At 48.7% G+C, this 26,887-nt stretch overlaps 1 protein-coding gene across 1 annotated transcript in view; it reads right to left on the bottom strand.

The window, feature by feature from the left end:
- The window catches only part of mxt (Eukaryotic translation initiation factor mextil), a 247,711-nt gene that overhangs the window by 58,407 nt on the left and 162,417 nt on the right, over positions 1 to 26,887 (bottom strand). Inside the window, exons 9-11 of the mRNA XM_045749450.2 lie at positions 20,505 to 20,632; positions 12,978 to 13,063; positions 8,838 to 8,996 (exon numbers count right to left, since the gene is read on the bottom strand). Of these exons, the coding sequence (XP_045605406.2) occupies positions 8,838 to 8,996; positions 12,978 to 13,063; positions 20,505 to 20,632 (373 nt within the window). The remainder of the gene's footprint in view (positions 1 to 8,837; positions 8,997 to 12,977; positions 13,064 to 20,504; positions 20,633 to 26,887) is intronic.

Here is a 26,887-nt window from a genome sequence, read left to right on the forward strand (position 1 = left end):
CCTAACCAGCACAATACCAATCCCTACCCAGGGCCAAACAAGGGCCCCAAGCCCCAGCTGGCCCCAAGGGCGAGGCAAATGCCGAGCAGCAAGAACCTCTACGGGAATGGTTCCCGAACGCCCCAGGGAAGATAACCCTGTTACGCAAGGGCAGTACTCACAGGGCGCTTAGGGAAGTCAGCCACTAAGCACATGCAGCCCCGGCACTGATGAAGTACTCCTGGCCACCGCACAACACAACACACGGCAGTGAACGCCACACAAGGCAAACACCGCCTAGGAAACTGAGGCCAGAGAAGCGTCAATCCCGGTTGACATTAGCGAACGAACTGGAGCTTGGCAGCCGGCGCGGTAGGTCCGGGGCTCCCCCCTCCCCCTCCCAGGGTGGGGAGGGCTGCGCGGACGATCGGCGCGGCAGTAAAGTGTGATGTTTGCTTGTTTGCTAGTTTCCTTGGGATTGTAGGGAGTTTTCTACCTCTCTGTTCGGTTTTTGTTGTAGTTTCTTACCATGTGGGGTTTGTTTTGTTACGCCTACCTTTCTGAGTGCCTAACCCGGTCGATGGCAGATAAGGAAAACCCCCAACCATATGGGGTTTTCCAGGGCCATTGCTCCCTGAAACCTCTCTGAAGGGGCCAGGTTCTGGCGCTGGTCCCTGGTAGGTCTGAACTCCTTAGCTAATGTCCCGGTCTAACATAACATACATTAGCCCGATAAGCTCCAGGGAGCCGTAGGGGCTCCCCACAGAAAAGTGGATAAACTCTCCAAAAAGAAACGAGCAAACGATCATGACATCACACGTAGCCGCCTCGCTATCTGCACAGCTCCCTCCTCCTCAGGAGGGGGAAGGGGAAGCCCCAGACCCCCCACGCCGGCTATCCACCTGTCAGTTCTGAGGCTGGACATTAAAACACGCGAAAAACCACCGATCGGGGGATGAGGGAGGGATGCCAGGGAGCCTCCGAGTCTCACCCAAAAAAATGGTGTTCATTACATTCAACACTTGCTTTCTGGGGAAATCCCCTTCAGCTCCCCAGAGCTACTTACCCAAAGACAAAAGCAAGAGGGACTTACCTGGGAGGTGGTCAGCACTCGCTCCTCAACTCAAGGTCGAGAAAACTGGCTGCAACCGCCAACCTAATGTGACACGGGCCCAACTCGGCCCAGAAACGTTGACAAGGTAGCGAGTGGCCTGGACTCTGTTCGACCTCCAAAAACCCTGCGCCCCAATGTCAACCCACGACATGTTACCGAAGACGGCAGAAAGCGCAGCAAACTTTTGAATGTCGTGGGCATGAGGATAGACCGCAGGCTGACTGGTTTGAATAACCCTGCAGACAACCTAGGAGATCTGAACCTTGGAACAGGGAAGAAGGGGAAACCGGGTCAACCCAAAGCACATCCCCGGCCACAGAGGCCGTAACGAGCAGAAAACGGTGAAGAGCCACAACTGGACACAACACATGATGCACCCCCAGCCTAACCAACCAAGTACAGTGGTACCTCGGAATGCGAGTGTCCCTGTATGCGAGTTTTTCGGAAGACGAGCAGGATTTACTCCAAAAATATGTCTCGGAAGGCGAGGGTTACCTCGGGACGCGAGTTTGTTGATACGTGTACAGGCCGACTGGCGCGTGGTGGCATGGCGATCGCGCCTCAGTTTACCAGTGTCTCGTGTCCAGTGACTATCCCACCTGAATTCTTCACAAGGATTTACAGTTTTTTATCGTTTTTTTGGCCATTTGAGCATAAAAGTTGTCATTATATATCTTGCCATGGGTCTCAAGAAAGCCATTGGTAAGGTTTAACCTAAGAAAATAGCTGTGAGTAGAGGCAGTAGAGGATGTCCCTTCCTGATTAAGAAAATGTGTGAAGTATGGGAAGAACTGCAAAGTTTTGTTGAAAAAACTCACCCAGATAAAGCTGTAGCAGGCCGTTGCATTGACCTTTTAAATGATAATGTGATGTCTTACTACAGACAAGTGTTAAAATGTAGGGAAAAACAAGTGTCATTAGACAAATTCTTAGTAAAACAAGCAAGTCCTAGTGGTATGCAGGCAAAATGTGGCAGAGTGTGCATACCAGTGAAGTCCTCACTGCCTGATGTGATAATGGAAGGGGACTCCCCTTCCAAACAGTAACTCCTCTCTTCCTCCCACCTCCTCACCATCTTCCATACGCCTACAGCATTCAACAGCAAGGTAAGTAATAACTTGAACATAGTTTTGTAGGTTTATTTAGATGAATTAGGTATAAAAATTTAGTTTGATGTGGGGTTTTGGGGGTAGTCAGGAACGGATTAATTCATTTCCCTTTATTTCTTATGGGGAAATTAGCTTCGGAATGCGAGTTTTCGGAATACGAGGCGTCTCCAGGAACCAATTAAACTCTTAAACTGAGGTATGCCTGTATCAACAACCCAAGGACCTCTCCAGAAAGTGGCAGTCTCATTCTTTGCCAGAAAAGAAGGAGATGGCTTCAAATGAACAAACCTACCACCAGGACTGAAAGAGCAGAAACCCCTGCGCCGGAGGAGAGCATGAAGCTCCCCGACCTAAACCCCAGAGGCCAATGCCAACAAGAAAACAGCCTTGGAGAAACAATCCTCAACCGAAGGGGCCACCACAAACCGAGGGAAAAAGAGAGCTCCCGATCCAAGGACCAAGATGGCTCAGGCAGCACATGAGCAGGCCGGAGGTGAAACAACAACCGAGACAGCTTGTGGAACGGTTCGTAAGTAACATCAATGCCCAACGCAAGCTGCAGCAGCTCCACCAACGGCACATGATACGAGGCGACAGTATTCGGCATAAGATGACAGTCCTGGAACAACCCCGAAAGGAAGGACAAAATAACACGAATAGAAACCAAAGTCAACTGACGAATGGACAAGTACTACTGGAAGGACCGCCAGTTAACTTTATACTGTTGCTGAGACGAAACATGCAGGTAGGACATCATCAACAGAATTACCTGCTCACCATACAAGTGGTGATAGACCCGCATCAGAAAGACCAGATGCGAAGATTCGAGAAGAAGATCGAACCAGCCATGTAACGGACCGGTTCGATCCTCTGAAAGAGGCGGAGACGCGGGAAGACCCCTCGGGTTCGGTCACCGAGCAAGCAGCACCTGAAACCAAGGCTGGCCTAAGAGGACTACTCTTCTTTGATAAGTCTCCAAGCGAGCTAGGACCTGGAGCAACAGCTGAACTGGGGGAAAGAGGTACAGGTAGCCCTACCTCAACAAGTCCTGCCGCAAGGCATCGACCTCCGATGGCCACGCAGTCGTGGAAGGGCGCCATGTATACCGGGAGATGCCTCGACCACGCCGAAATGAAGAGGTCCACCTCCGGACCAAGACAGGCCGTCTGCCAGAATGTTGGACACCCCCCCACCACCCAGAACATGAATGGTTAGGAAAGTCAAACCCCAAGAACTCAGCAGACGAGTCACCCAAAGTGACCAGCCCCAAAAAGCCAAAGACCACATCGAACCCCCTCGGTTCAAGCAATGGACCACCGGGGAGCAGTCTGATTGGAGACGGATCGTCGATCCACAAGTGACCCGAACCCCTCTGAAGCGACATCCACACTGTCACAAACTCCAGCACCGTGCTGTGAGTCTGACAGAAGGACGGACCCCACCACACCTGGCCTGCTTGGTGAGCACTGGTCCCAAAGCCCTAGCCAAGAGACGGCGCGCGTCCATGAACACATCAAGCAAGGGGCTCAGGTAGGCGCGAAGGCACTGAACCCCGAAAAATCCAAAGAGGGAGCCGGCGACGCAGCAGCCGATGCAAGGCACCCGAAGGCCAGACCCAGGGATTGCGAGAGAGGCGGAAGGGACATTCCCGAAGGGACCAGAACAGCCAACGAAGCCAAACCCGATCCAGTGAGTAGACCATCATGGCAAAGTTCAGAATCCCGCACAAACCCTTGAGCAACTGCCGGATGACCCGGGAGCCCCCAGAAACAAGAGAAGGTGGAACCGCAGCCAAAGCAGAGACTCCAGAGGGAGAGACAAGGAAGCAGTCTGCAAAAGTCCCACACAAGACCCAGCCAAGACCGAACCTGAGAGGGAACCAGATGGGACTTCCTCCAGTTCACCAGGAACCCAAATCTAGCGAGCTGGGAAAGAACCAAATCCCTGGTGAGCAGACACAAGGACTGGCTGGGAGCCAACACCAGCCAGTCGTTGAGATGGGCTGGAACTTGAACCCCTAAGAGATGCAGACGGGCCACCACGACCCGGGTAAGGCATGTGAAAACGCGAGGTGCCAGATTCAAGCCAAAAGGAAAGCAACAAAAGTGGTAACCCTGACGTCCCACAACAAAACCGAGCCAGTCCCTGAACCCCGCATGAATCAGGACTTGCTAATATGTGTGCTGGAGGTCCAGGGCCACTATCCAAGCACTCCACGCACTCCAAGAGAAGCCGAACCTGGGACAGAGTAGTCATCTGAAAGGAGGGGCAATAGACCCAGGGGTTCAGATGGGACAAGTCCAGAATGAACCTCAGGTCTGCACAGACAGAAACAGACAAGAAACCCACCTGAGGGACGTTGTCGTTTTGACCACGCCCAAGCGCACCTACTCCGAGATGTCCCGACAGGGCACAGGAGAAGAGGCCTGCCCTGCCAGCCCTGAACCCCCACCAAAGGAGGAGGGGCCACCCAATGCCACCGCAGGCCGCTCGATGCAACCCGAAAGGCCTACAAATCGAGGGACCGGGAGTGAGCGAACAGAGCGAGCCTCCCCCCCCCCCCATTACTCCATCAATGGGACGAACTGCGAAAGAGCTGATGCCCTTTATGTGAACTCTACCTTCGCGCAGAGCGATCACCACGCCGACCAGACGAAGATGGTTCCGAAGGCTGCACCAGCCCCGAAACTGGCACCACTGGCCTATCACGATGAGAAGAACCCTGAGCCCTGGCATGACTCTTCCGGAAAGACCCCCACTAGTCCTCCGGAGAACCAACAAGCCCGACATGGGACGACAACTGGAAGAAGCTGCTTACAGATACTGGCAACCGCAGAGTCCGCAAACAGCAAGGGACAAAAAGATGATGAAAACTTAAAAGCCAGGGCCCAAGCAGATTCCAAGCAGGACGCGAGCACTGCATATCAACACGCGAGATGAGAAGCAAAAAACAGACACCACATCCCGCAGGATCGGTGCGAACAGCTTTAACAGGGCAGACGACTCACGTGCTGCAGAGACCAAGGCACCAGACCCAGGAACGACCCCAAGTGCCTCCACATCCACCTCAAGTCAATCCAAGGTCAGCTCCATGAGGGAAAATAAATGCAAGACCGAAGCTAACAGGCCACCAGTGCATAAGTCCTCAGCAACCAGTGCAGCTGAAAGGGTGGGAGCCTGCAGGTGAAGCAGCAAGATGCCGACATCCTGAGGAAGGGTAGGGGCGAACAAGCACACACTGAGGTGCTTAAACTCATTCCCCAGGTATACCTGGACCACCGTCAGAGCCTCACACTGTAACACTGTAAAGGTGTTTTGTGTTTAATATACACAGAGTACATGAGCCACAGACAAGATTTGAGAGGTGCCATTCTGTCGGCCTGAAAGTTACACCTTTAGAATGTTAATGACCACCAAGTGATCAAGGTCAGGTCGTATGAAGTTGACCTTGTTTCTGCTAAGCTCATAATTGTAGCCGGGTGGGTCCTTCAAACAAGCCATCAGTTTAAGGTGTGGCTTGATAGAGTGCCTGGGGTTATCTACTTGTGGGCGGAGTTAGCTAGTTGGTCCCCAATAAATACCCAAAGTACTGTACACTCGAGCAATAGGAGAACAGCCCAGCAGAGCAGAGCAGAGGACAGCATAGCCAGGCAGGCTGTCAGCCGGACGGGGGACTCTGTCAACTGCAGACCCGCCCCTCCCCGTCTCTATCCAGCTATAGGCAGACACTTGGCGAGTTGAACATGAAAGGGGACTTATTTCGTGTACTAAGATGTTGTGTGATTTCTAGGAGCAGACAGCTGTAGTGATTCTCAAAGTTCTGTGTCGTGGCTCACATTGTTTATCTGGACATAATGAACCTTCAGTTCGATTGCTTGAATTCTGAAACTAATTACCCTTACTAATTACTTCATTATTCATTTCTTCCTTTCGTTTCTCTTATATGTTCGTGGCAGAAGAGTTAACTAGGGGACGGGATAATGGACTAAAGAGAGCTATTTTCCCCCACCCCCGTTACAACGACACTCAAGCGTGCAGGACCGACAGAACGTATGCCAAGCCTCCAATGAAAAGCCAAGGCAGTTCGCAAGCTAGGACGACTCCGGAACCTTATAATGAACCCAATAAGGAAAGAAAGATCCAAACCTGAATGAAGACTGATCCATTAAGGAGGTAAAAGTTGGGTCGCGCAGGAAGTAAGCCACAATGGCTTCCCACACCTCATGAGGCGGGAAGCCTAAAACTTTCGGAAGGACAGGACCGACAGACCCAAAGGGATATGGAATAAAACTCAGGTTGGGGCTGACACCAAATCGAACTTGTATGCGGAATGGAGGAAGGAAAACCCCACCCCCTGCAACAACAAGCGAGGTCCAATGGGGCCCAAGGCCTCCAAGTCAACCCCTCCCCAGCCCCGGGAACCTCCACAGCAGGACCCAGGGCCGAGCTATCCCCCAAAGCTCCGACTTAAAAAGGAGAAGCAGGAGCAGCCAGAAAAGCAGGAAGGAAGGAAGGGGGCCCCACTGATCAGACCCAGACGCTTTGGCAGGAGGAACCGGCTCGAATGCCTCCGTTGCCACCCCGGAAGGGGGCATCCCTTGAGACTGCCCAAGTCTCGAAACCAGCTAAACCCTGCCCTGACTCCGAAACTCCCCCTGCTTTCACTACAGAGGGGGGACCAGAACGAACCACAGCAGGGAAAGGACGAGGGGGTGCGGACTGAACCAAATTTGAAGCGCCTAACACACCCAAGTCTGGGTCCCTATAACCAAAACGTGGCAGTCTCGGGGTTTTGGGTCAGCAACCAACCTGGAGCTGCAGCAACCTAAAATGAGCATGCCTGCACCCGAATAGTCATCAGTGGACTGGGTGTACCAAGTCACAAACAAGCAACAAAACTCGCAGGACTCTGGGTCGAAGGTGTCACCGACCCAGCAGGCAGCAGGACGGAGGCATAAATTGTGAAGGTCACCCGGAGACAAGGGAACCGAGCAATCCTCAAACTCGCACAAGGCAAGAGTCTGGCATGGGGTTTTCCCAGGGTCCTGCGATGAAACTCATGCACAGGGAAGCCCAGGTAGGGTACTCTTAACTGGCACTCAAGTTACCAACAAAAACTGCTAAAGCTGCCCCCCCCCCTCCCTGGGGAGACATGTACACTCACGGGTATAGGGGTGTACACTCACCAAGATACAATCTGGTGAGACCAAAGCCAAGGGGCAGACCTCCCACCAGGCAAGAAAAACAAAATCAAAAGAAAAACCCTGCAAGAGGACAACATACCCAGGCAGAGCAGAGCCAGCTGCTATGAGAGGATATAACTAGCTGCACAGCACTCTGCGCCCCCACCAGTGACGAATACTACCCCCCTACCCAGAGGCAAACAGAAGTGAAGGAAACACCCCAGCTGACTCCAAGGGCAGCCAGTCACTGAGTAGCAAAAGACCTTGCAGAGGTAGTCCCCCAAGGTGACTTGTGGAAGATGGCCCCAAGCCCCAAGGGCAGTACACACAGGGTACCTAGGGAAGGTGACCCTAGGTGCATGCAGCCCGAGTACAGTACTTGTGAATATACTCCTGGCTCACACTTCACCAAAGACAGCATGACACCACAAGGCATAGGACTGGAAATCTGGAGCCAAAGTTGTACAACCTTGCCAGCCTCACATCAGCCACAGAACTACTGGGTGGAAGGTCGGTGCGTGAGGTCTCGGGCTCCCTCCTTTCCCCTCCCGGGGAGGGGGGAGCTGCACAGACAGCGGCGTGGTGACATCATGCTCGTTTGCTCGTTTTCATTTGTGGAGCTCTATCCACTAGGTCGGCTTTTCGTAATAATTTTTTAACCAGAATAGGGGTTTGTTTTGGAGTGCTTACCTTTCTGGATGCCTGACCCGGTCAATGGCAGATATAGAATGCTTCCAACCACACGGGGGGTTTCTATAGGCCATTGCTCCTTGTGGCTCTCTGAGGGGCCCCTGGTTCTGGCTCGTGGTCCCCGGTAGGCCTAAGAACTCCATTTGCTTGACTGATGCCAGGGTCTAATACATTCATATCAGCTCGGTTAGCTCCAAGGACCCGAAGGGGTTCCCCCCAGAAAATAATAATATTCTGAAGAAGAACTGATGTTAATTATTATTGAAGGCAGAAAATCCATTAGAATGCACCCACAAAAATTTCAAAGTTTAAGATTTGTTAATATATTAATCAATAAATACGATAGCTTACTATTGAATTTAGAGAGAATATGTCACATTAACATGGCTGAAACAAATAACACAACCCACACATATGAAATGAACATGATATTTTGGTTCACTCTGAGCCAAACCTCAGAAAAAAAATCTTTTTAGGTTTTGTAACATGTCACAATTTTATTAGGGTCAAGGATGGACTAAAACAGTGTCATTTTCAATCATGTGTGGGCTGGGTAATTTATAAATTATGCCTAATACCCGATAAATAACAGACCGCATACTTTTGTTAATGAAGAAGATCAAGAGAAAGGTCATTTATTACATCCCGATAATCTTTTATACTAACAAAGGTACTGTATTTCTCTAAAGCACTTTTTCTAGGCCTTTCCTCACAAATGTTTTCTCATTCAATAGAATTTTTGCAATGCTAAGCACTCCTTACTTTGATGAAGAGGGAAAGAGAGGCTGACGCACGACTGTAACGACACCCCCTTTGAAACATTCACCAGTCGGGTCAAAATCAGTGGTTGGAGTCTGTACTGTCGGAGAATGTTGTCGGCCCTGACTGGTCGTTGCAGTTGGCGAGTCAGCCACTGGTTCACTGAATTGAAATTAGAAATTAACTGCTGAGCTTCAAGATAAAGAATGACTTGAGAGGGTTGGTTATGTTGTAAATTGAATTAAAACAACAACTTATGTGTTACAAATCCACAAGTTTTGGATGATAACAAAGAATAACTAAAATATAAGTGACATTCTTTAAATTAAATACAATTTAAGATATTCCCATATAAAATTTTACCAAAAATTAAAAAAAAAAAATTGTCAACAGAATTCATGAAAATAATGAAACCAACACACAAATCATTCTCACGAACTACTGGCTCCCAGAACTGAAGGGCAAGAGCTACAAGGAGAGGTTAGAGGCATTAAATATGCCAAAGCTAGAAGACAGAAGAAAAAGAGATGATATGATCACTACATACAAAATAGTAACAGGAATTGATAAAATCGATAGGGAAGATTTCCTGAGACCTGGAACTTTAAGAACAAGAGGTCAGAGATTTAAACTAGCTAAACACAGATGCTGAAGAAATATAAGAAAATTCACTTTCGCAAACAGAGTGGTAGATGGTTGGAACAAGTTAGGCGAGAAGGTGTGGAGGCCAAGACCGTCAGTAGTTTCAAAGCGTTATATGACAAAGAGTGCTGGGAAGACGGGACACCACGAGCGTAGCTCTCATCCTGTAACTACACTTAGGTAATTACACTTAGGTAATTACACTTAGGTAATTACACACACACACACACACAAATTCTGATAAAGAATTCTGATAAAGAAAGAGATCTAGGGGTGGTTCTAGATAGAAAACTATCACCTGAGGACCACATAAAGAATATTGTGCGAGGAGCTTATGCCACGCTTTCTAACTTCAGAATTGCTTTTAAATACATGGATGGTGATATACTAATGAAATTGTTCACGACTTTTGTTAGGCCAAAGCTAGAATATGCAGCGGTTGTGTGGTGCCCATATCTTAAGAAGCACATCAACAAACTGGAAAAGGTGCAAAGACATGCTACTAAGTGGCTCCCAGAACTGAAGGGCAAGAGCTACGAGGAGAGGTTAGAGGCATTAAATATGCCAAAACTAGAAGACAGAAGAAAAAGAGGCGATATGATCACTACATACAAAATAGTAACAGGAATTGATAAAATCAATAGGGAAGATTTCCTGAGACCTGGAACTTTAAGAACAAGATGTCATAGATTTAAACTAGCTAAACACAGATGCCGAAGAAATGTAAGAAAATTCACTTTTGCAAACAGAGTGGTAGACGGTTGGAACAAGTTAGGTGAGAAGGTGGTGGAGGCCAAGACCGTCAGTAGTTGCAAAGCGTTATATGACAAAGAGTGCTGGGAAAACGGGACACCACAAGCGTAGCTCTCATCCTGTAACTACACTTAGGTAATTACACACACACACACACACACACACATACAGTAGTACCTCGGGTTACAAACATCCCTGTTTACAAACTTTTCGGGTTACGTGCCTGATTTGTTCGGAAAATTTGAATCAGGATACGAATTTTGCACTGGGATACGAGTGTGTTGATACGCATACGGCCGACCTAGCGTATGGTGGCACGGGCGATCGCGCCTCAGTTTAACAGTGCCTCGCACCCAGTGACTATCCCGCCTGAATTCTTCCCAAGAATTTACAGTTTTTTGTTGGATTTTTAGCCACTTGAGCATAAAAGTTGTTATAATATATCTCGCCATGGGTCCCAAGAAAGCCAGTGGTTAGCTTCAAGGTAAGAAATCACATTTGAGAATGACCATAGAGTTAAAACAAAGAGATCATTCGTAAGCATGAAAATGGTACTCGTGTTGTTGAACTAGCTAGGCAGTACAACAAATCTTCAGGGGAGGAAGAGGAGGCAGTAGAGAATGTCCCTTCCTCGTTAATTAAGAAAATGTGTGCAGTATGGGAAGGACTGCAAAGTTTGCTGAAAAGAATCACCCAAATAAAGCTGTAGTAGGCCAGTGCATTGATCTTTTTAATGACAATGTGATGCCTCACAACAGACAAGTGTTACAAAGAAGGGAAAAACAATCTTCAATCGAATGTTTCCTTGTGAGAAAAGTGAGAAAATCAAGCAGTGAGCCACAACCAGGACCTAATGGTATGCAGGAAAAACGTGCCAGAGAGTGCACTCCAGAGAAATCTTCACTGCCTGATGTGATAATGGAAGGGGACTCCCCTTCCAAACAGTAACACCTCTCCTCCACCCCCCTCCTCACCATCTTCCATACCCCAACAGGAGTCATCAGCAAGGGTAAGTAATAACTTGAACATACTTTTGTAGTGAAGATTTGGGTGAATTAGGTATAAAATTTACTTTGAAGTGAAGTTTTTGGGGAGTCAGGAACGGATTGATTCATTTCCCATTATTTCTTATGGGGAAATTTGCTTCGGTTTACAAATTTTTGGGTTACAAACCGTCTCCAGGAACTGATTAAATTCTTAAACCGAGGTACTCCTGTATATATATATATTTTGTCTTATAAAATGTTCATTTGTGTTCTATGATCACGGGAAAAATAATAAAAAATTCGTTGGTGGCATATTTTGGCCACAATAGGGCAGAGAAGTCTAGCATAAAAGAGGCATTGACAGAGCAATTGCCGGAGGCGGTCTGCTCTGCTCGAGCTGTCAGGCGGGAGTTGCCACAAAGATATTATTACCTAATTATTTCAATGTCTGATTGATTTGTTTTAAGTTTTTTTGCAGTAATATTATTCAATAGTGTGTAGTGTGATATATTTATATAATAAAATGTGTGAATCATTGCTATACTCAAAAGTATTGTGATTATATTAGTGACTCAATTATTATGTTTATAAAATAATAAACAAATAGTTTTGCTGTTATTACACTATATACTCAGGTTATACATAAGTTTCTGCATGTTTTGTTCACTATAACTATACAACTAAGCTGGTATCATTAGTTCAGACTGACAGAGGTCGCCACACACAGCTGATGGCCCCGCCCTCATTGGTTCAAGGCCAGATGCACTAACATTCCTCTTTCAAGTATACTGTTTGTGGTGTTATTACTCTATATATATATATATACACATTATATATAAGTATCTACATTTGTGTGAAGGTTCCATCACCTTAAGATGGTGTGAAGATTCCATTCATAGTGAACCACTAAGCTGGGATGGTGAGTGCAGACAGTAACAGGTGGCCCACACAAATTCAGCAGACAACTGTACAGCCCTTCCTCCTTCAACATTACTCATCTCACAATACTATGCACAATGGAAATTATCACAACAATCCTGCTATTATCAGAATCCTGGTCATTTTTATCACAGTCAGGGGGTTTTCTGTAATACTATCATCACTAAATAATGCCAGTTACACATTTTTTAGGTGATGCTGTGGTCACAAGCTGAACAGCAGTGCTGTGAGCTCATGCTGCGTGTGCCAGCCTTGGTGGCTCACTCAGTACAGAAGCTCTCGCACCCCGGTAATGTTACCCATGATTTTTTTATTTAAAATGGCGTCTGTTTACAAGATGCCTGAGGAAGCTGATGTGAACCCCGTGTAGCTGCGGGACTTTTAAATCTTACGTGGTACTCCCAACCATACATAACTGTGTTGCACTGTCCCACAATAGTTAGTCACCCCAGCTATAGATGTATTGCGCCCTTTAAGGGTTAAGGGTTTAACCTGTTGTAATATTTATCTACAATATTAGCCAGTCAGGTCATGTGTAGTTTGTGCTATGCTGTATTCAGTGACAGGCATTTTAACACTGGATTAATAATAAATTCATCAGTCGGTCCTATATTGCGAAGGTGGGTCAGTGGCCAGTCGTGTGAGCAGGTGATTGGAGGGGTGCCATTACGTAAGTGTAGTTACAGTGACACATCATATAAAGATGAAGTACATATCTAATCAGAGATAAGTAAACTAAGCTAAACAAAACTGAACAAAATTTAAAAATGCTGCACATAACTTTATTATTCTATTTTTGTATCATTTAGTTAAGAATACAAACCTGCTTGCATCTGTGCCAAGAAGTAAGGCAATGTTGTTTAAGTTCCTTTCACCACTGAAGAATTCATCTAGCACCAGTTTTGCAGTCTGGAAACACAAATTTTATTTGAATAATACTACAATATATCATAATTAGATACTTTCACACTGAAATTTGAAATTCCATAAATGCGTGTTGAATTTTGTGCCAATGATTATATACAGATATTTGTGTTTCTAGTAGCAGGTGAAAAGATTCATATTTCAATAAAAAAAACCAGCGTTGAATGTAATGAAACACCATTTTCAGAGAGAGCCCCGGAGGCTCCCTGGAGCTTATCGGGCTAATGTATGTTATATTAGACCGGGACATTAGCTAAGGAGTTCAGACCTACCAGGGACCAGTGCCAGAACCTGGCCCCTTCAGAGAGAGATTTCAGGGAGCAATGGCTCTGGAAAACACCCTTGTGGTTGGGGTTTTCCTTATCTGCCATTGACCAGGGTCAGGCACCCAGAAAGGTAGGCATAACAAAAGAAACCCCACATGGTAAAAAACTAAAACAAAAAAACGAACAGAGAGGTAGAAACTCCCTACAATCCCAAGGAAACAAGCAAACATCACACTTTACTGCCACGCCGATCGTTCGCGCAGCCCTCCCTGCCCCGGGAGGGAGAGGGGGGAAGCCCTGGACCTCACCGTGCCGGCTGCCTAGAATCAGTTTGGAAGCTAAGCTTCAACCAACATAAAAAAAACGCCAACCCGTGGGAGGGAGGGTTGCCAGGGAGCCTTCTGGACTCGCCCAGAAAATGGCGTTTCATAACATTCAACGCTGGTTTTCTGTGGGAAGCCCCTACGGCTCCCTGGAGTCATACCCAAAGAGAAGAAAAAGAAAGGGCTAACCCGGGAGGCGGCCGCCACAAACTCCGCAACGCGAAGCCAAGACAACAGGCTGCAACCTGCGACCCAAGGCAACAAGAACGCACAGGAGCAGACGCGCATAAAGAATGGGCAGCCAAGAACCTGTGCAACCCTCGAATCCCTGAGCCCAAAATGAGCCCTAGACGTCACCAACACACCAGCAAAAGCTGCAAACGTCCGAACAGCACAGGCGCAAGGACAGATCGCAGGCTGGAAGACTGAAAAACTCTGTGGACGACCTGGGAGACCCAAGCCCTGAAAACTGGGAATGAGGGGAACCGGATCAGCTTAAAGCGCATCCCCAGACACGGTACGCAGGAAACGGCAAAAAAAGCACAACCGGATAACACAGGACGCACCCTCGGCCAAACCAATCAAGCATCAATAACCCAAGAACCCCTCCGGAAAGCAGCCGTCTCGACCGTCGCCCGGACGGAGAAAGGCTGCAAACGTACAAAACACGAGAAAGCGTACGAAACGGGACAGATGTGACGTCCACCCCAAACGCAAGCCGGAGCGGCTCCGCCAGCGCCGTACAAAACATCAGTACAGTAAGGCAAAACATCAGTACGCCGAGGCAACAGTAAGAAACATCAATTAACTGTAGTCCTGAAAACCCAAGAAAGGACAAGACAACCCGATGCGAAAGAGAAGACAACCTACGAAGAGCAAGAACAAGTGCACAGAAACACCAGGAACTTCATACTGTCACCGAGACGAAGCTCACAGGTGGGACACCGTCAACAAAGCCACCTGATCACCACAGAGATGGTGATACCCGCGTCAAAAAACCAAACGCAAAGAGCCGAGGAGAAAGCCGAACCAGTCCCGTACAGGACCGATCCGACCTGCCGAAAGAGGCGGAGCCGCAGGAAAACACCCCGGGGTTGGACACCTATCAAGCAGCATCTGAAAATAAAGCTGGGCCGGCCACCAAGGAACCATAAGGACTACTCTCGTGGGAATGGGCTCCAACCGAGCCAGAACCCGAAGCAACAGCTGGACCAGGAGAAGAGGAACAGGTACCCCCACCTCGACCAGTCCTGCCGAAAGGCATCCACTGTGAACGCCTCGCAGGCGGGTAAGGGCGCTACATAAAATAGGTGATGCCTAGACCATGCTGACTCGAAGACGTCCAAGGCCAGGAGTCCATACGTCCGGTAGAGCCAACGAAACGAGTCGGCGACGACTGGCCAATCTGCAAACAGAGGAATGAACCAAGACAGCTGTCCGCCAGGACGCAGGACACATCCCGGACATGAACCTCACGGTTAGCCAAACCCCAAAATTCCAGCAAACGAGCCACTCTAAGGAACCAACCCCAAAGGTCAACACCTAAGAGAAACCCTGTGGTTCCGGCAAAGAACCGCCAGAGAACAGTCCGAATGGAGCTAGATGGTAGAGCACCGAGTGACCCAAACCCTCCAAAGTGCAAATCAGACAGCCATGAACTCCCAAACCATGCTGTGAGCCCGACAGATAGACAGATCCCACCATTCCAGGCCGACCTGGTGAGCACTGGTCACAAAGCTCTAGCCGAGAGATGACCCGTCCGTGAACACATCGAGCGAAGGCTCGGGGAGGTGCCATGGCACGGAACCCCGAAAACCCCAAAGAGGAAGCTGATGATGCAGCACCAACACAAGATCCCCGGAGGAACGAACCCAACGATTGCAAGAGAGGCGGAAGGGGAGTTTCCGAAGGAACCAAACAGACGCCGAAGCCAAACCCGACCCCGCGGGCATACCAGCACGTCGAAGTTCAGACTCCCGCACAACTGCTCAAGCAACTGCTGAACAACCTGGGACCCCCTCATGAACAGGCGAAGGTAGGACCACAGCCGCAGCAACACTTCTGGAGGGAAAGACAAGGAACGGCCCAAGAGCCCTAAACAAGGCCCAGCCAGGTCCAAATCCGGGACGGAAACAGATGGAATGGCCTCCAGATCACCAGGAAACCAAACCCGGCGATCTGGAAAGAACCATACCCCTGGCGAGCAGACAAGCGGACCGACTGGGAGCCCACACACCAGCCAGTCATCAAGGTAGGCCAGACACCGAATCCCAAGCAGACTCAGACAGGGCACCAAGATCCCGTAAAGATGCAAAAATACACCAAGTGCCAATTACAAAATAGGGAAGGCAAAAGCGGCAAGCCTGAAGCCCCGCCACCAACTGTGCCAGTCCCGGAAAACTGGAGAGGAACGTGCCAAGAATTGACCTGGAGGTCCAGGGCCACCATCCAGGCACCCGGCCCCAACAAAAGCCGGACAGGAGACAACAGTCCTCCGATGAGGGCATAGAATCCAGGGCGCAGACTGAAGAAGTCCAGAAGAACCGCAGATTTGACAGGCCCATGTCTGCAAAGAGCAGACGGGAACCCCAGAAGAATGGGGGCGGAACGACCACGTCCAAGGCATCCACTAAGATGACATGACGAAGAGTGGGGAAGAAGCCCACCTCGCCAGCCCTGAACTCCCCAAAAGGGGAGAAGCCATCCACCGGTGCCACCAGAGGCCGGAAGACGGCCAAAAGCGCCCACTAACTGCGGGACCATGCGAGAGCCAACAGATCAAGCTGCTCCCCCAGCGCCCCGTCAACAGAGAAGGGAACAGAGCCCCTTCCAAAAGAAAAAGTATACACACACATATACACATATATATTATTTATATGCACATACACATACCTATACATATACACCTATACCTATACATATCGGGAGCGGATAACGATAGATCACGACTGTTGATAGTCGGTGACTTCAACTTGAAATCCATAGACTGGGAAGCATATGAAGCTAAAACAGAAGATTTTTGGACCTGTAAATTTGTAGACCTCATCCTGGAAACATTCTTGTATCAACATGTTAAACAAGCTACGAGGATGAGGGAAGGGGACGTTCCCTCCATGCTAGATTTGATATTTACCAGGAAGGAGGAAGAGATATTTGACATTCAGTACCTTCCTCCCTTGGGTAAAAGTGACCATGTCTTTTTGGGAATAAAGTATGCAATGCGTTATAAGCTGGAAGAAAATAAGGAGGTTGAAGCAGTTGAAAAACCAGACTTCAGGAGAGGACATTATGGTGACCTTAGAAATTTTTTTAGTGAGTATAATTGGACAGACTTGATGCTAGGCAAGGAAGTGAATGAGATGTATGGCAAGTTTTGTGAAATATATGATAAAGGCACAAAAAAATTTATACCAAAACAGAGATGCAGAACTAGGAAACAGGATTGGTTCAATAGAAATTGCGAGAGGGCTAGAGACCGAAAGACACAAAAATGGAATCAATACAGGAAGAGGCCGAACCCCCAAACATACCAGCGATACAAAGATGCGAGAAACAACTACACGGCAGTGAGGAGAGAGGCAGAAAGAAATTTTGAAAAAGGGATTGCGGACAAATGTAAAACAGAACCAGGTCTATTCTATAAATTCATAAACAACAAATTGCAGGTAAAGGATAATATTCAGAGGTTGAAAATGGGAAATAGATTCACGGAAGATGAAAAGGAAATGTGTGAAACACTAAACGAAAAGTTCCAAAGTGTGTTTGTACAAAATGAAATCTTTAGGGAACCAGATACAATAAGAATTCCAGAGAACAACATAGAACACATAGAGGTGTCTAGAGACGAAGTGGAAAAAATGCTCAAGGAGCTCGGTAAGAACAAAGCAGCTGGCCCAGATGGCGTTTCACCATGGGTTCTGAGAGAATGTGCATCTGAGCTCAGCATTCCACTTCACCTGATCTTTCAGGCATCCCTGTGTACAGGAATCGTAGCAGACGGGTGGAAACAGGCTAACATAGTTCCAATCTACAAAAGTGGCAGCAGGGAAGACCCCCTCAATTATAGACCTGTATCATTGACAAGTGTAATAGTGAAAGTATTGGAAAAACTAATCAAAACTAAATGGGTAGAACACCTAGAGAGAAATGATATAATATCAGACAGACAGTATGGTTTTCGATCTGGAAGATCCTGTGTATCGAATTTACTCAGTTTCTATGATCGAGCCACAGAGATATTACAGGAAAGAGATGGTTGGGTTGACTGCATCTATCTGGACCTAAAAAAGGCTTTCGACAGAGTTCCACATAAGAGGTTGTTCTGGAAACTGGAAAATATTGGAGGGGTGACAGGTAAGCTTCTATCATGGATGAAAAATTTTCTGACTGATAGAAAAATGAGGGCAGTAATCAGAGGCAATGTATCGGAATGGAGAAATGTCACAAGTGGAGTACCACAGGGTTCAGTTCTTGCACCAGTGATGTTTATTGTGTACATAAATGATCTACCAGTTGGTATACAGAATTATATGAACATGTTTGCTGATGATGCTAAGATAATAGGAAGGATAAGGAATTTAGATGACTGTCATGCCCTTCAAGAAGACCTGGACAAAATAAGTATATGGAGCACCACTTGGCAAATGGAATTTAATGTTAATAAATGTCATGTTATGGAATGTGGAATAGGAGAACATAGACCCCACACAACCTATATATTATGTGAGAAATCTTTAAAGAATTCTGATAAAGAAAGAGATCTAGGAGTGGTTCTAGATAGAAAACTATCACCTGAGGACCACATAAAGAATATTGTGCAAGGAGCCTATGCTATGCTTTCTAACTTCAGAATTGCATTTAAATACATGGATGGCGATATTCTAAAGAAATTGTTCATGACTTTTGTTAGGCCAAAGCTAGAATATGCAGCTGTTGTGTGGTGCCCATATCTTAAGAAGCACATCAACAAACTGGAAAAGGTGCAAAGACATGCTACTAAGTGGCTCCCAGAACTGAAGGGCAAGAGCTACGAGGAGAGGTTAGAAGCATTAAATATGCCAAAACTAGAAGACAGAAGAAAAAGAGGTGATATGATCACTACATACAAAATAGTAACAGGAATTGATAAAATCGACAGGGAAGACTTCCTGAGACCTGGAATTTCAAGAACAAGAGGTCATAGATTTAAACTAGCTAAACACAGATGCCGAAGAAATATAAGAAAATTCACCTTCGCAAATAGAGTGGTAGACGGTTGGAACAAGTTAAGTGAGAAGGTGGTGGAGGCCAAGACCGTCAGTAGTTTCAAAGCGTTATATGACAAAGAGTGCTGGGAAGACGGGACACCACGAGCGTAGCTCTCATCCTGTAACTACACTTAGGTAATTACACTTAGGTAATTACACACACAGTGTACACATGCACATGTGTACACATACACGTGAAAAGAAAATTACAAGCCACCGACCAGTGAGCAGAGAGCACCACGCCGGCCAGGCGAAGAAGGCACAAAACTGCATCAAAAGGCCCACCTCGACAACAAAACTTTGAAGTTCCAGCACGACCACAACACGTGCCAAGATCCAAAAAGATCAGTCTGCATGCCAGGAAGACCCTGGAACTCCAGAAGGCAGAACTGGGTCACACACGAGGAAACAAAGCCCCCTGAACCCACAAAGGGGGCCCAAGAGGAAGAAACCTCCGGAATGAAACCAAAGAACCCAAAGGAACCCAGAATCGAACCAGGGGGAGCCCCTGGGGGCTCCCCCTGGTTCAAGGGGAAAACCCCCTTGGAAAAACACAAGGGAGTTTTCCAGGGTCATTGCTCCCTGAAACCTCTCTGAAGGCGCCAGGTTCTGGCACTGGTCCCTGGTAGGTCTGAACTCCTTAGCTCATGTCCCGGTCTAATATAACATACATTAGCCCGATAAGCTCCAGGGAGCCGTAGGGGCTCCCCACAGAAAAGAGCCAAACTCAAAAGAAGGATCCATTATCGAGGCATAATCTGGGTCTCGCAGGAGGTAAGCCACAAGGGCTTCCGGTATCTCCAGCGGCGGGATGCGGGAGGCCAATTGAAATAGGCTAGGAAATTGACAAAAACTTGTAATCCAGGGCATACATAAACCAAGATTCCACTGTATAAGAAAATTTCCTTTCCCAAACAGAGTGGTATACGGTTGAAACACGTTAGGTGAGAAGGTGGTGGTGGCCAAAACCGCCAGTAATTTCAAAGCGGTATATGACAAAGAGTAGAGTACTGGGAGGTCAGGACACCACAAGCATAGCTCTCATCCTGTAACTCCACTTAGGTAATTACACTCACCCATATTTTTATACACCGATACAATTAGAATTTTTGTTCCATCATGTGGCAGAGTTATTTACACAAACTACAGTACAGTGTATACAGAATATTTGTTAATGAAAATCATTAACAAATAGGGATTTAGGCTTGCAGGTTAAACATTAACTCACAAGATCATTCAACCCTTAGGTTTACAGTATTAGTTGATGACATTCACACATGTAGAAGATAGAATTAAAAATCAACGCAATTTAGATACTCGGTATTTAGAAACCATGCTCAAATGAGATTTTATTTTTTAATCTGAATGCTAATTTGCAATTATTTGTCTATTTTTTCAAGTTAATTTATCTGAACCAAGGCTATTATGACATGCCTTCAACAAATTTTGAGATAACACTGTAATATCCCTTCCCTGCTTCCCTATTATAATAGTAATAAGTATGTAACTATGGATAATAATGATGGTTAGCAGTACTATCCTAAAAATATATATACAATGTACAATCATATACAAAATTAAGAAAACCAACCCTGACAAGATGCAAGTTATTTCCTGTGATTCTGAGAGCATCACTTCCATGTGTGACAGTGTATCGGTACTCTCCCAAGGGGTCATCTCCCATAGACTGGCTGTGGACGAGAGTATTCCTCTTCGAACCTGAACGCCGAGAACCAGTAGAGACAAATATTATGAAAACAACAGATTATTATGCTTTAAAATATTAAAATATTTACATACAAAGATAAATTATCTACATATTTGCTGACTTCTTTCTGACAACATTCCTTTATTGTGAGTCAGCTTATAAATCTTCCCCAGACTTTTCAACCACCTTAAAATAGAGCCTACAGGTTTCCTAGTGCTTAAGTGAATGAAATGTTTATTTCCACAATAGTGTGGTTGACAATTTATATCACGTGGGCATGGATTACTAATTCCTCTGAGGTTCAGTTGTAAGGTACGAGATTGAAAGCCATACTCTAGAGTACAACTAACAAAACCTGTTCTTACTTTTTAATAAATAATGGGAGGGATGGATATATATATATATACATATGTCGTACCTAGTAGCCAGAACGCACTTCTCAGCCTACTATGCAAGGCCCGATTTGCCTAATAAGCCAAGTTTTCATGAATTAATTTTTTTTCGACTACCTAACCTATAAAGATAGGTTAGGTTAGGTTAGGTAGGGTTGGTTAGGTTCGGTCATATATCTACGTTAATTTTAACACTAATAAAAAAAAACCAGCGTTGAATGTAATGAAACGCCATTTTCTGGGTGAGCCCCGGAGGCTCCCTGGAGCTTATCGGGCTAATGTGTGTTATGTTAGACCGGGACATTAGCTAAGGAGTTCAGACCTACCAGGGACCAGCGCCAGAACCTGGCCCCTTCAGAGAGGTTTCAGGGAGCAATGGCCCTGGAAAACCCCATATGGTTGGGGGTTTTCCTTATCTGCCATCGACCGGGGTTAGGCACCCAGAAAGGTAGGCGTAACAAAACAAACCCCACATGGTAAGAAACTACAACAAAAACCGAACAGAGAGGTAGAAAACTCCCTACAATCCCAAGGAAACAAGCAAACAAGCAAACATCACACTTTACTGCCGCGCCGATCGTCCGCGCAGCCCTCCCCACCCCGGGAGGGGGAGGGGGGAGCCCCGGACCTACCGCGCCGGCTGCCAAGCTCCAGTTCGGAAGCTAAGCCTCAACCAACGCGAAAAAACCGCCGACCGGAGGGAGGGAGGGTTGCCAGGGAGCCTCCGGGGCTCACCCAGAAAATGGCGTTTCATTACATTCAACGCTGGTTTTCTGTGGGGAGCCCCTACGGCTCCCTGGAGCTTCATACCCAAAGAGAAGGAAAAGAAAGGGCTAACCCGGGAGGCGGCCGCCACAAACTCTGCAACGCAAAGCCAAGACAACCGGTCGCAAACCTGCGACCCAAGGCAACAAGAACGCCCAAGAACAGACATACACATGGATGGGCGGCCAAAAACCTGTGCGACCCACAATTCCCTGCGCCCGAAATGAGCCCGAGACGTCACCAACACAGCAGCAATTGCTGCAAACGTCTGAACAGCACGGGCGCAAAGACAGACCGCAGTAAGAAGGAAAACACTGCGGACGACCCGGGAGAACACAGGACGCACCCCCCGGCCAAACCAAACAAGTACTAATACCCCAAGAACCCCTCCGGAAAGCAGCCGTCTCGACCGTCGCCAGGACAGAGAAAGGCTGCACACCAATAAAGCTACCACCAGTACCAAAGAGGAGGAAACTAAAACCGAAGGGGCTACCACAAACTGAGGGGAAGAGAAGAAGGCACCCTGAACAAGGACCAGGATGGCTCGGGCGACTCATGAGCAGGCCGGGGGGGAAACAAAACGCGAGAAGACGTAAGAAACGTCATACAGTCTCCAAGACGAAGCTCGCAGGTGGGACACCGTCAACAAAACCACCTGAACACCATAGAGATGGCGATACCTGCGTCAAAATACCAGACGCGAAGAGCCAAAGAGAAGGCCGAACCAGTCACGGACAGGACCGATTCGGCCTGCTGAAAGAGGCGAAGCCTCAGGAAAAACGCCCCGGGTACGGACACCTATCAAGCAGCGTCTGAAAAGAAGGCCGGGCCGGCCACAGTGGAACCATAAGGACTGTTCTCGTGGGAATGGGCTGCAACTGAGCCAGAACCCGAAGCAACAGCTGGACCGGGAGAAGAGGTACCGGTACCCCCCACCTCGACCAGGCCTGCCGAAAACCTCCACCGTGAAGTCCTCGCAGGTGGGAAGGGCGCCACAAAACGGGCGACGCCTAGACCACGCCGACCCGAAGACGTCCATGGCCAGGAGTCCATAAGCCCAACAGAGCCAACAAAACGAATCGGCGACGACTGGCCAACCCACGAAGAGGAATGAACCGAGACAGCTGTCCACCAGGACGCAGGACACACCCCGGACACGAACCACACGGTTAACCAAACCCCCTGTGGTTCCGGCAAGAACCACCAGAGAACAGTCCAAACAGAGCCGAATGGGAGAGTACCTAGTGACCCAAACCCTCCGAAGCGCAAACCAGACAGCCATGAACACCTGAACCGGGCTGTGAGCCCGATGGACAGACAGACTCCATCAACCTCGGCCGACCTGGTGAGCACTGGTCACAAAGCCCCAGCCGAGAGACGACCCGTCCGTGAACACATCGAGCGAAGGCTCGGGGAGCCGCCAAGGCACGGAACCCCGAAAACCCCAAAGAGGAAGCTGGTGACGCAGCACCAACACCAGATCCCCAGAGGAACCCAAGGAATGCAAGAGGCGGAAGTGGAGTCTCCGTAGGAACCAACCGACGCCGGAGCCAAACCCGACTCCGCGGGCAGATAAGCACGCCGAAGTGCAAACTCCCGCACAACCGCCCAAGCAACCGCTGAGCAACCCGGGACCCCCTCCTGAACAGCCAAAGGCGGGACCACAGCCACAGCAACACTTCTGGAGGGAAGACAATGAGGGGCCCAAGAGCCAGAAACAAGGCCCAGGTCCGAACCCGGGACGGAAACAGAAGGTAAAACCTCCAGATCACCAGGAAACCAAACCCAGCGATCTGGAAAGAACCATCCCCTGGCGAGCAGACAAGCGGACTGACTGGGAGCCCACTCCAGCCAGTCGTCGAGGTAGGCCAGACACCGAATCTCAGACGCAGACAGGGCACTAAGATCCGGTAAAGATGCAAAGAGTATACAAAGTGCCCTTCACAAAATAGGGAATGCAATAAAAACAGCAAACCTGAAGCCCCACCATCAAAGCATTGTATGACAACCATATGAAGACATTATGACATATGACAATCATTATATGACAATATGACAAGTATAATCAAGGCATTATATGACAAAGTGCCGGGAAGAGGGGACACCACGAGAGTAGGCCACATCCTGTAACTACACAGAGGTAAGTACACATAGGGAATTACCAACCGTGCTAGCCCCAGAAAAACTGGAGAGGAACGTGCCAAGAAGTGACCTGGAGGTCCAGGTCCACCATCCATGCACCCGGCCCTAACAGAATCCGAACAGGAGACAACAGTCCTCCGAGCAGGGCAGAGGATCCAGGGCGCAGACGGAAGTAGTCCAGAAGAACTGCAGACTGGAAAAACTCATGACTGCAAAGAGCAGACGGGAAAAGCTCATGACTGCAAAGAGCAGACGGGAAGCCCAGAAGGATGGGGCGGATCGACCACGCCCCACGCACCCACGAAGAGGAAATGACGAAGCGCAGGGAAGAAGCCACCCCGCCAGCTCTGAACCCCCCCCAAGGGGGAGAAGCCACCCCGCCAGCTCTGAACCCCCCCCAAGGGGGAGAAGCCGTCCTCCGACGCCAGCAGAGGCCGGAAGACAACCCAAAGCGCCCACCAACAGCGGGACCAAGCGAGAGGCAACAGAGCAAGCTGCTCCCCCAGCGCCCAGTCAACAGAGAAGGGAACAGAACCCCTTCAGAAAGAAAAAGTACACTACCGAAGTCATGAGGAGAGACTACGGGAATGAAACCACACTTCGCTGGAAGAGGAAGTGAGGTGAGACCTGATCACCACATACAAGATACCCAAGGAAATCGACAGGGTTGAGAAGGACAGGCTATGTAACACAAGGGGCACACGCACTAGGGGACACAGGTGGAAACTGAGTACCCAAAAGAGCCACAGATAGAATTAATTTTTTTTTTTTTTTTTTTTTTTTTTTTTTTTTTTTTTGGTGAGTGTCAGAATGGGAACGGGAAAGCACTAAGAAGTAATGTGGCGACTCCTCACACAAGGAACGAGGCTGACCCCCATACAATGTCACATGTAGACATGACAGAGCCCAAGAGGCACAGGAACCGATACACCTGTTGACGGACGGTTGAGAGGCAGGACCAAGGAGCCAGAGCTCAACCCCCACAAGCACAACTAGGTGAGGACATACATTGTAAAAGCACAAGCCGCCGACTAGTGGCAAAGAGCACTACGCCGGCCAGGCAAAGAAGGCACAAAACTGCATCAAAAGGCCCACCTCGACAGCAAAACCACAAAGTCCCAGCACAACCACAACATGTGCCAAGACCCAAAAAGCTCAGTCTGCAAGCCAGGAAGACCCCGGAACCCCAAAAGGCAGAACCGGGTCACACGAGGAAACAAAGTCCCCTGAACCCACAAAAGGGGGCCCAAGAGGAAGAAACCTCCAGAACGAAACCAAGGAACCCAAAGGAACCCAGAATCGAACCAGGGGGAGCCCAAACCACCACATTTGCCGGCGGAGAACACCACTAAAAGGCAAAGCACAGACCCCAGCAGAACGCCCTGGGAAAACGGTCCCAACAGACCGAAAACCGAGGGGCAAGGTGTGGGAGCAAGCATACCAGCCAGGGGCACTGAGCCTAAACCCAGAGGCTCAGACCCAAAATCAACACCCAAACGTTCCCAGAGGAACAGGCAACGGCAAGAAAACACCAGAAAAACAAAGAAACGACAACAGGAGAACAAAAACCCTGCAAATTTTTTGAAAACTCACCAGAGACGCTCGCTCGCACACCCAGACGCATGTAAACAAACGGCAACGCCGCCCTGGTGGCAACGCCGCCCTGGTGGCCACGCCGGGAAACCGGCAGACGAAAATGGCCGCCAGCAGGGGCTGTGACTGACGCTTAATACACAAAAACACGCCAGCAAATGTGGGAAGCTAGCAGACTGGAAGGGCGAAAAACGACGCCCAACAGCAGAAAAACCCCTGAAGGGGCAAAACCGCCCCAGAACTGCTAGTAGGCATCCCCCACAGCCCCGGGAACCAACAACAGAGGCCCCGGGGCAGAGCCGTCCTCCAAGCCCTCCGCCCTGAAAGAAAAGCAAGAGCCCATGGGGAAGGCAACAAGAAAGGGCCGCTGGTAAGACCCAGAAGCCTTGGCAGGAGGCACAGGCTCAAACCTCCGTCCCCAACCCGAACGGGGCATCCCCCGAAAACCGCCCGAGTCTCTGCCGCAACTGAACCCCGCCCCGACCCAGAAACACGCAGACGGTCCGGAGCCGGGAACATGGAGAGAAAGGGGCGAGCAGCACCTAACCAAACGGGGCGGCCACGGGGCATTCGAGTGGGAAACCAACCTAGCATGTTGCAGCAACCTAACCTAGCTTGCAACACGGATGCCGCCTGTACTCTGAACAGTAATAACATCAGGAGAGTACTGGAGAACAAGCAGAGAATCACTCGCAAGACTCCGGGTCAAGGTGTCAGTGACCCAACAGGCAGCATGACGGAGGTAAAAATGGCGACTGTCACCCGGAGACAAGGGAACAGCAACCAACGATCCCGTACAAGACGGGTTGGAACCCGGAAGACACATTCAATGGTCCCCCGAGCCCAGACAGGGGTTTCCAGGGCCCGTAGGGTAACAACTACGGGAAGCCCGGGCAAGGTGTTGCTAACCGGTTAAGAAACCCAAACATAACAAGAGGGTAGATTATAGCACTGAAAACCCCCGAGACGTGTACAAGCACGGGGGCCTAGCAGAGGGCCGCCAAACACTACCAGTGGAACTATAACCACCTTAGGCAGACCCCCACCAGGCAAGAAAAAGAAAAACAAAAGAAAAACCCCGCAAAAGTACACCGTCTCCAGAGGCAACAGAAACCGGCCGCCGCTTAGGTGGCAGGCTGCGCAACACCTTGACGCCCTAACCAGCACAATACCAATCCCTACCCAGGGCCAAACAAGGGCCCCAAGCCCCAGCTGGCCCCAAGGGCGAGGCAAATGCCGAGCAGCAAGAACCTCTACGGGAATGGTTCCCGAACGCCCCAGGGAAGATAACCCTGTAACGCAAGGGCAGTACTCACAGGGCGCTTAGGGAAGTCAGCCACTAAGCACATGCAGCCCCGGCACTGATGAAGTACT

The sequence above is a fragment of the Procambarus clarkii genome, chromosome 27 (genome assembly GCF_040958095.1).
Source record: "Procambarus clarkii isolate CNS0578487 chromosome 27, FALCON_Pclarkii_2.0, whole genome shotgun sequence".
Lineage (NCBI taxonomy): Eukaryota > Metazoa > Arthropoda > Malacostraca > Decapoda > Cambaridae > Procambarus > Procambarus clarkii.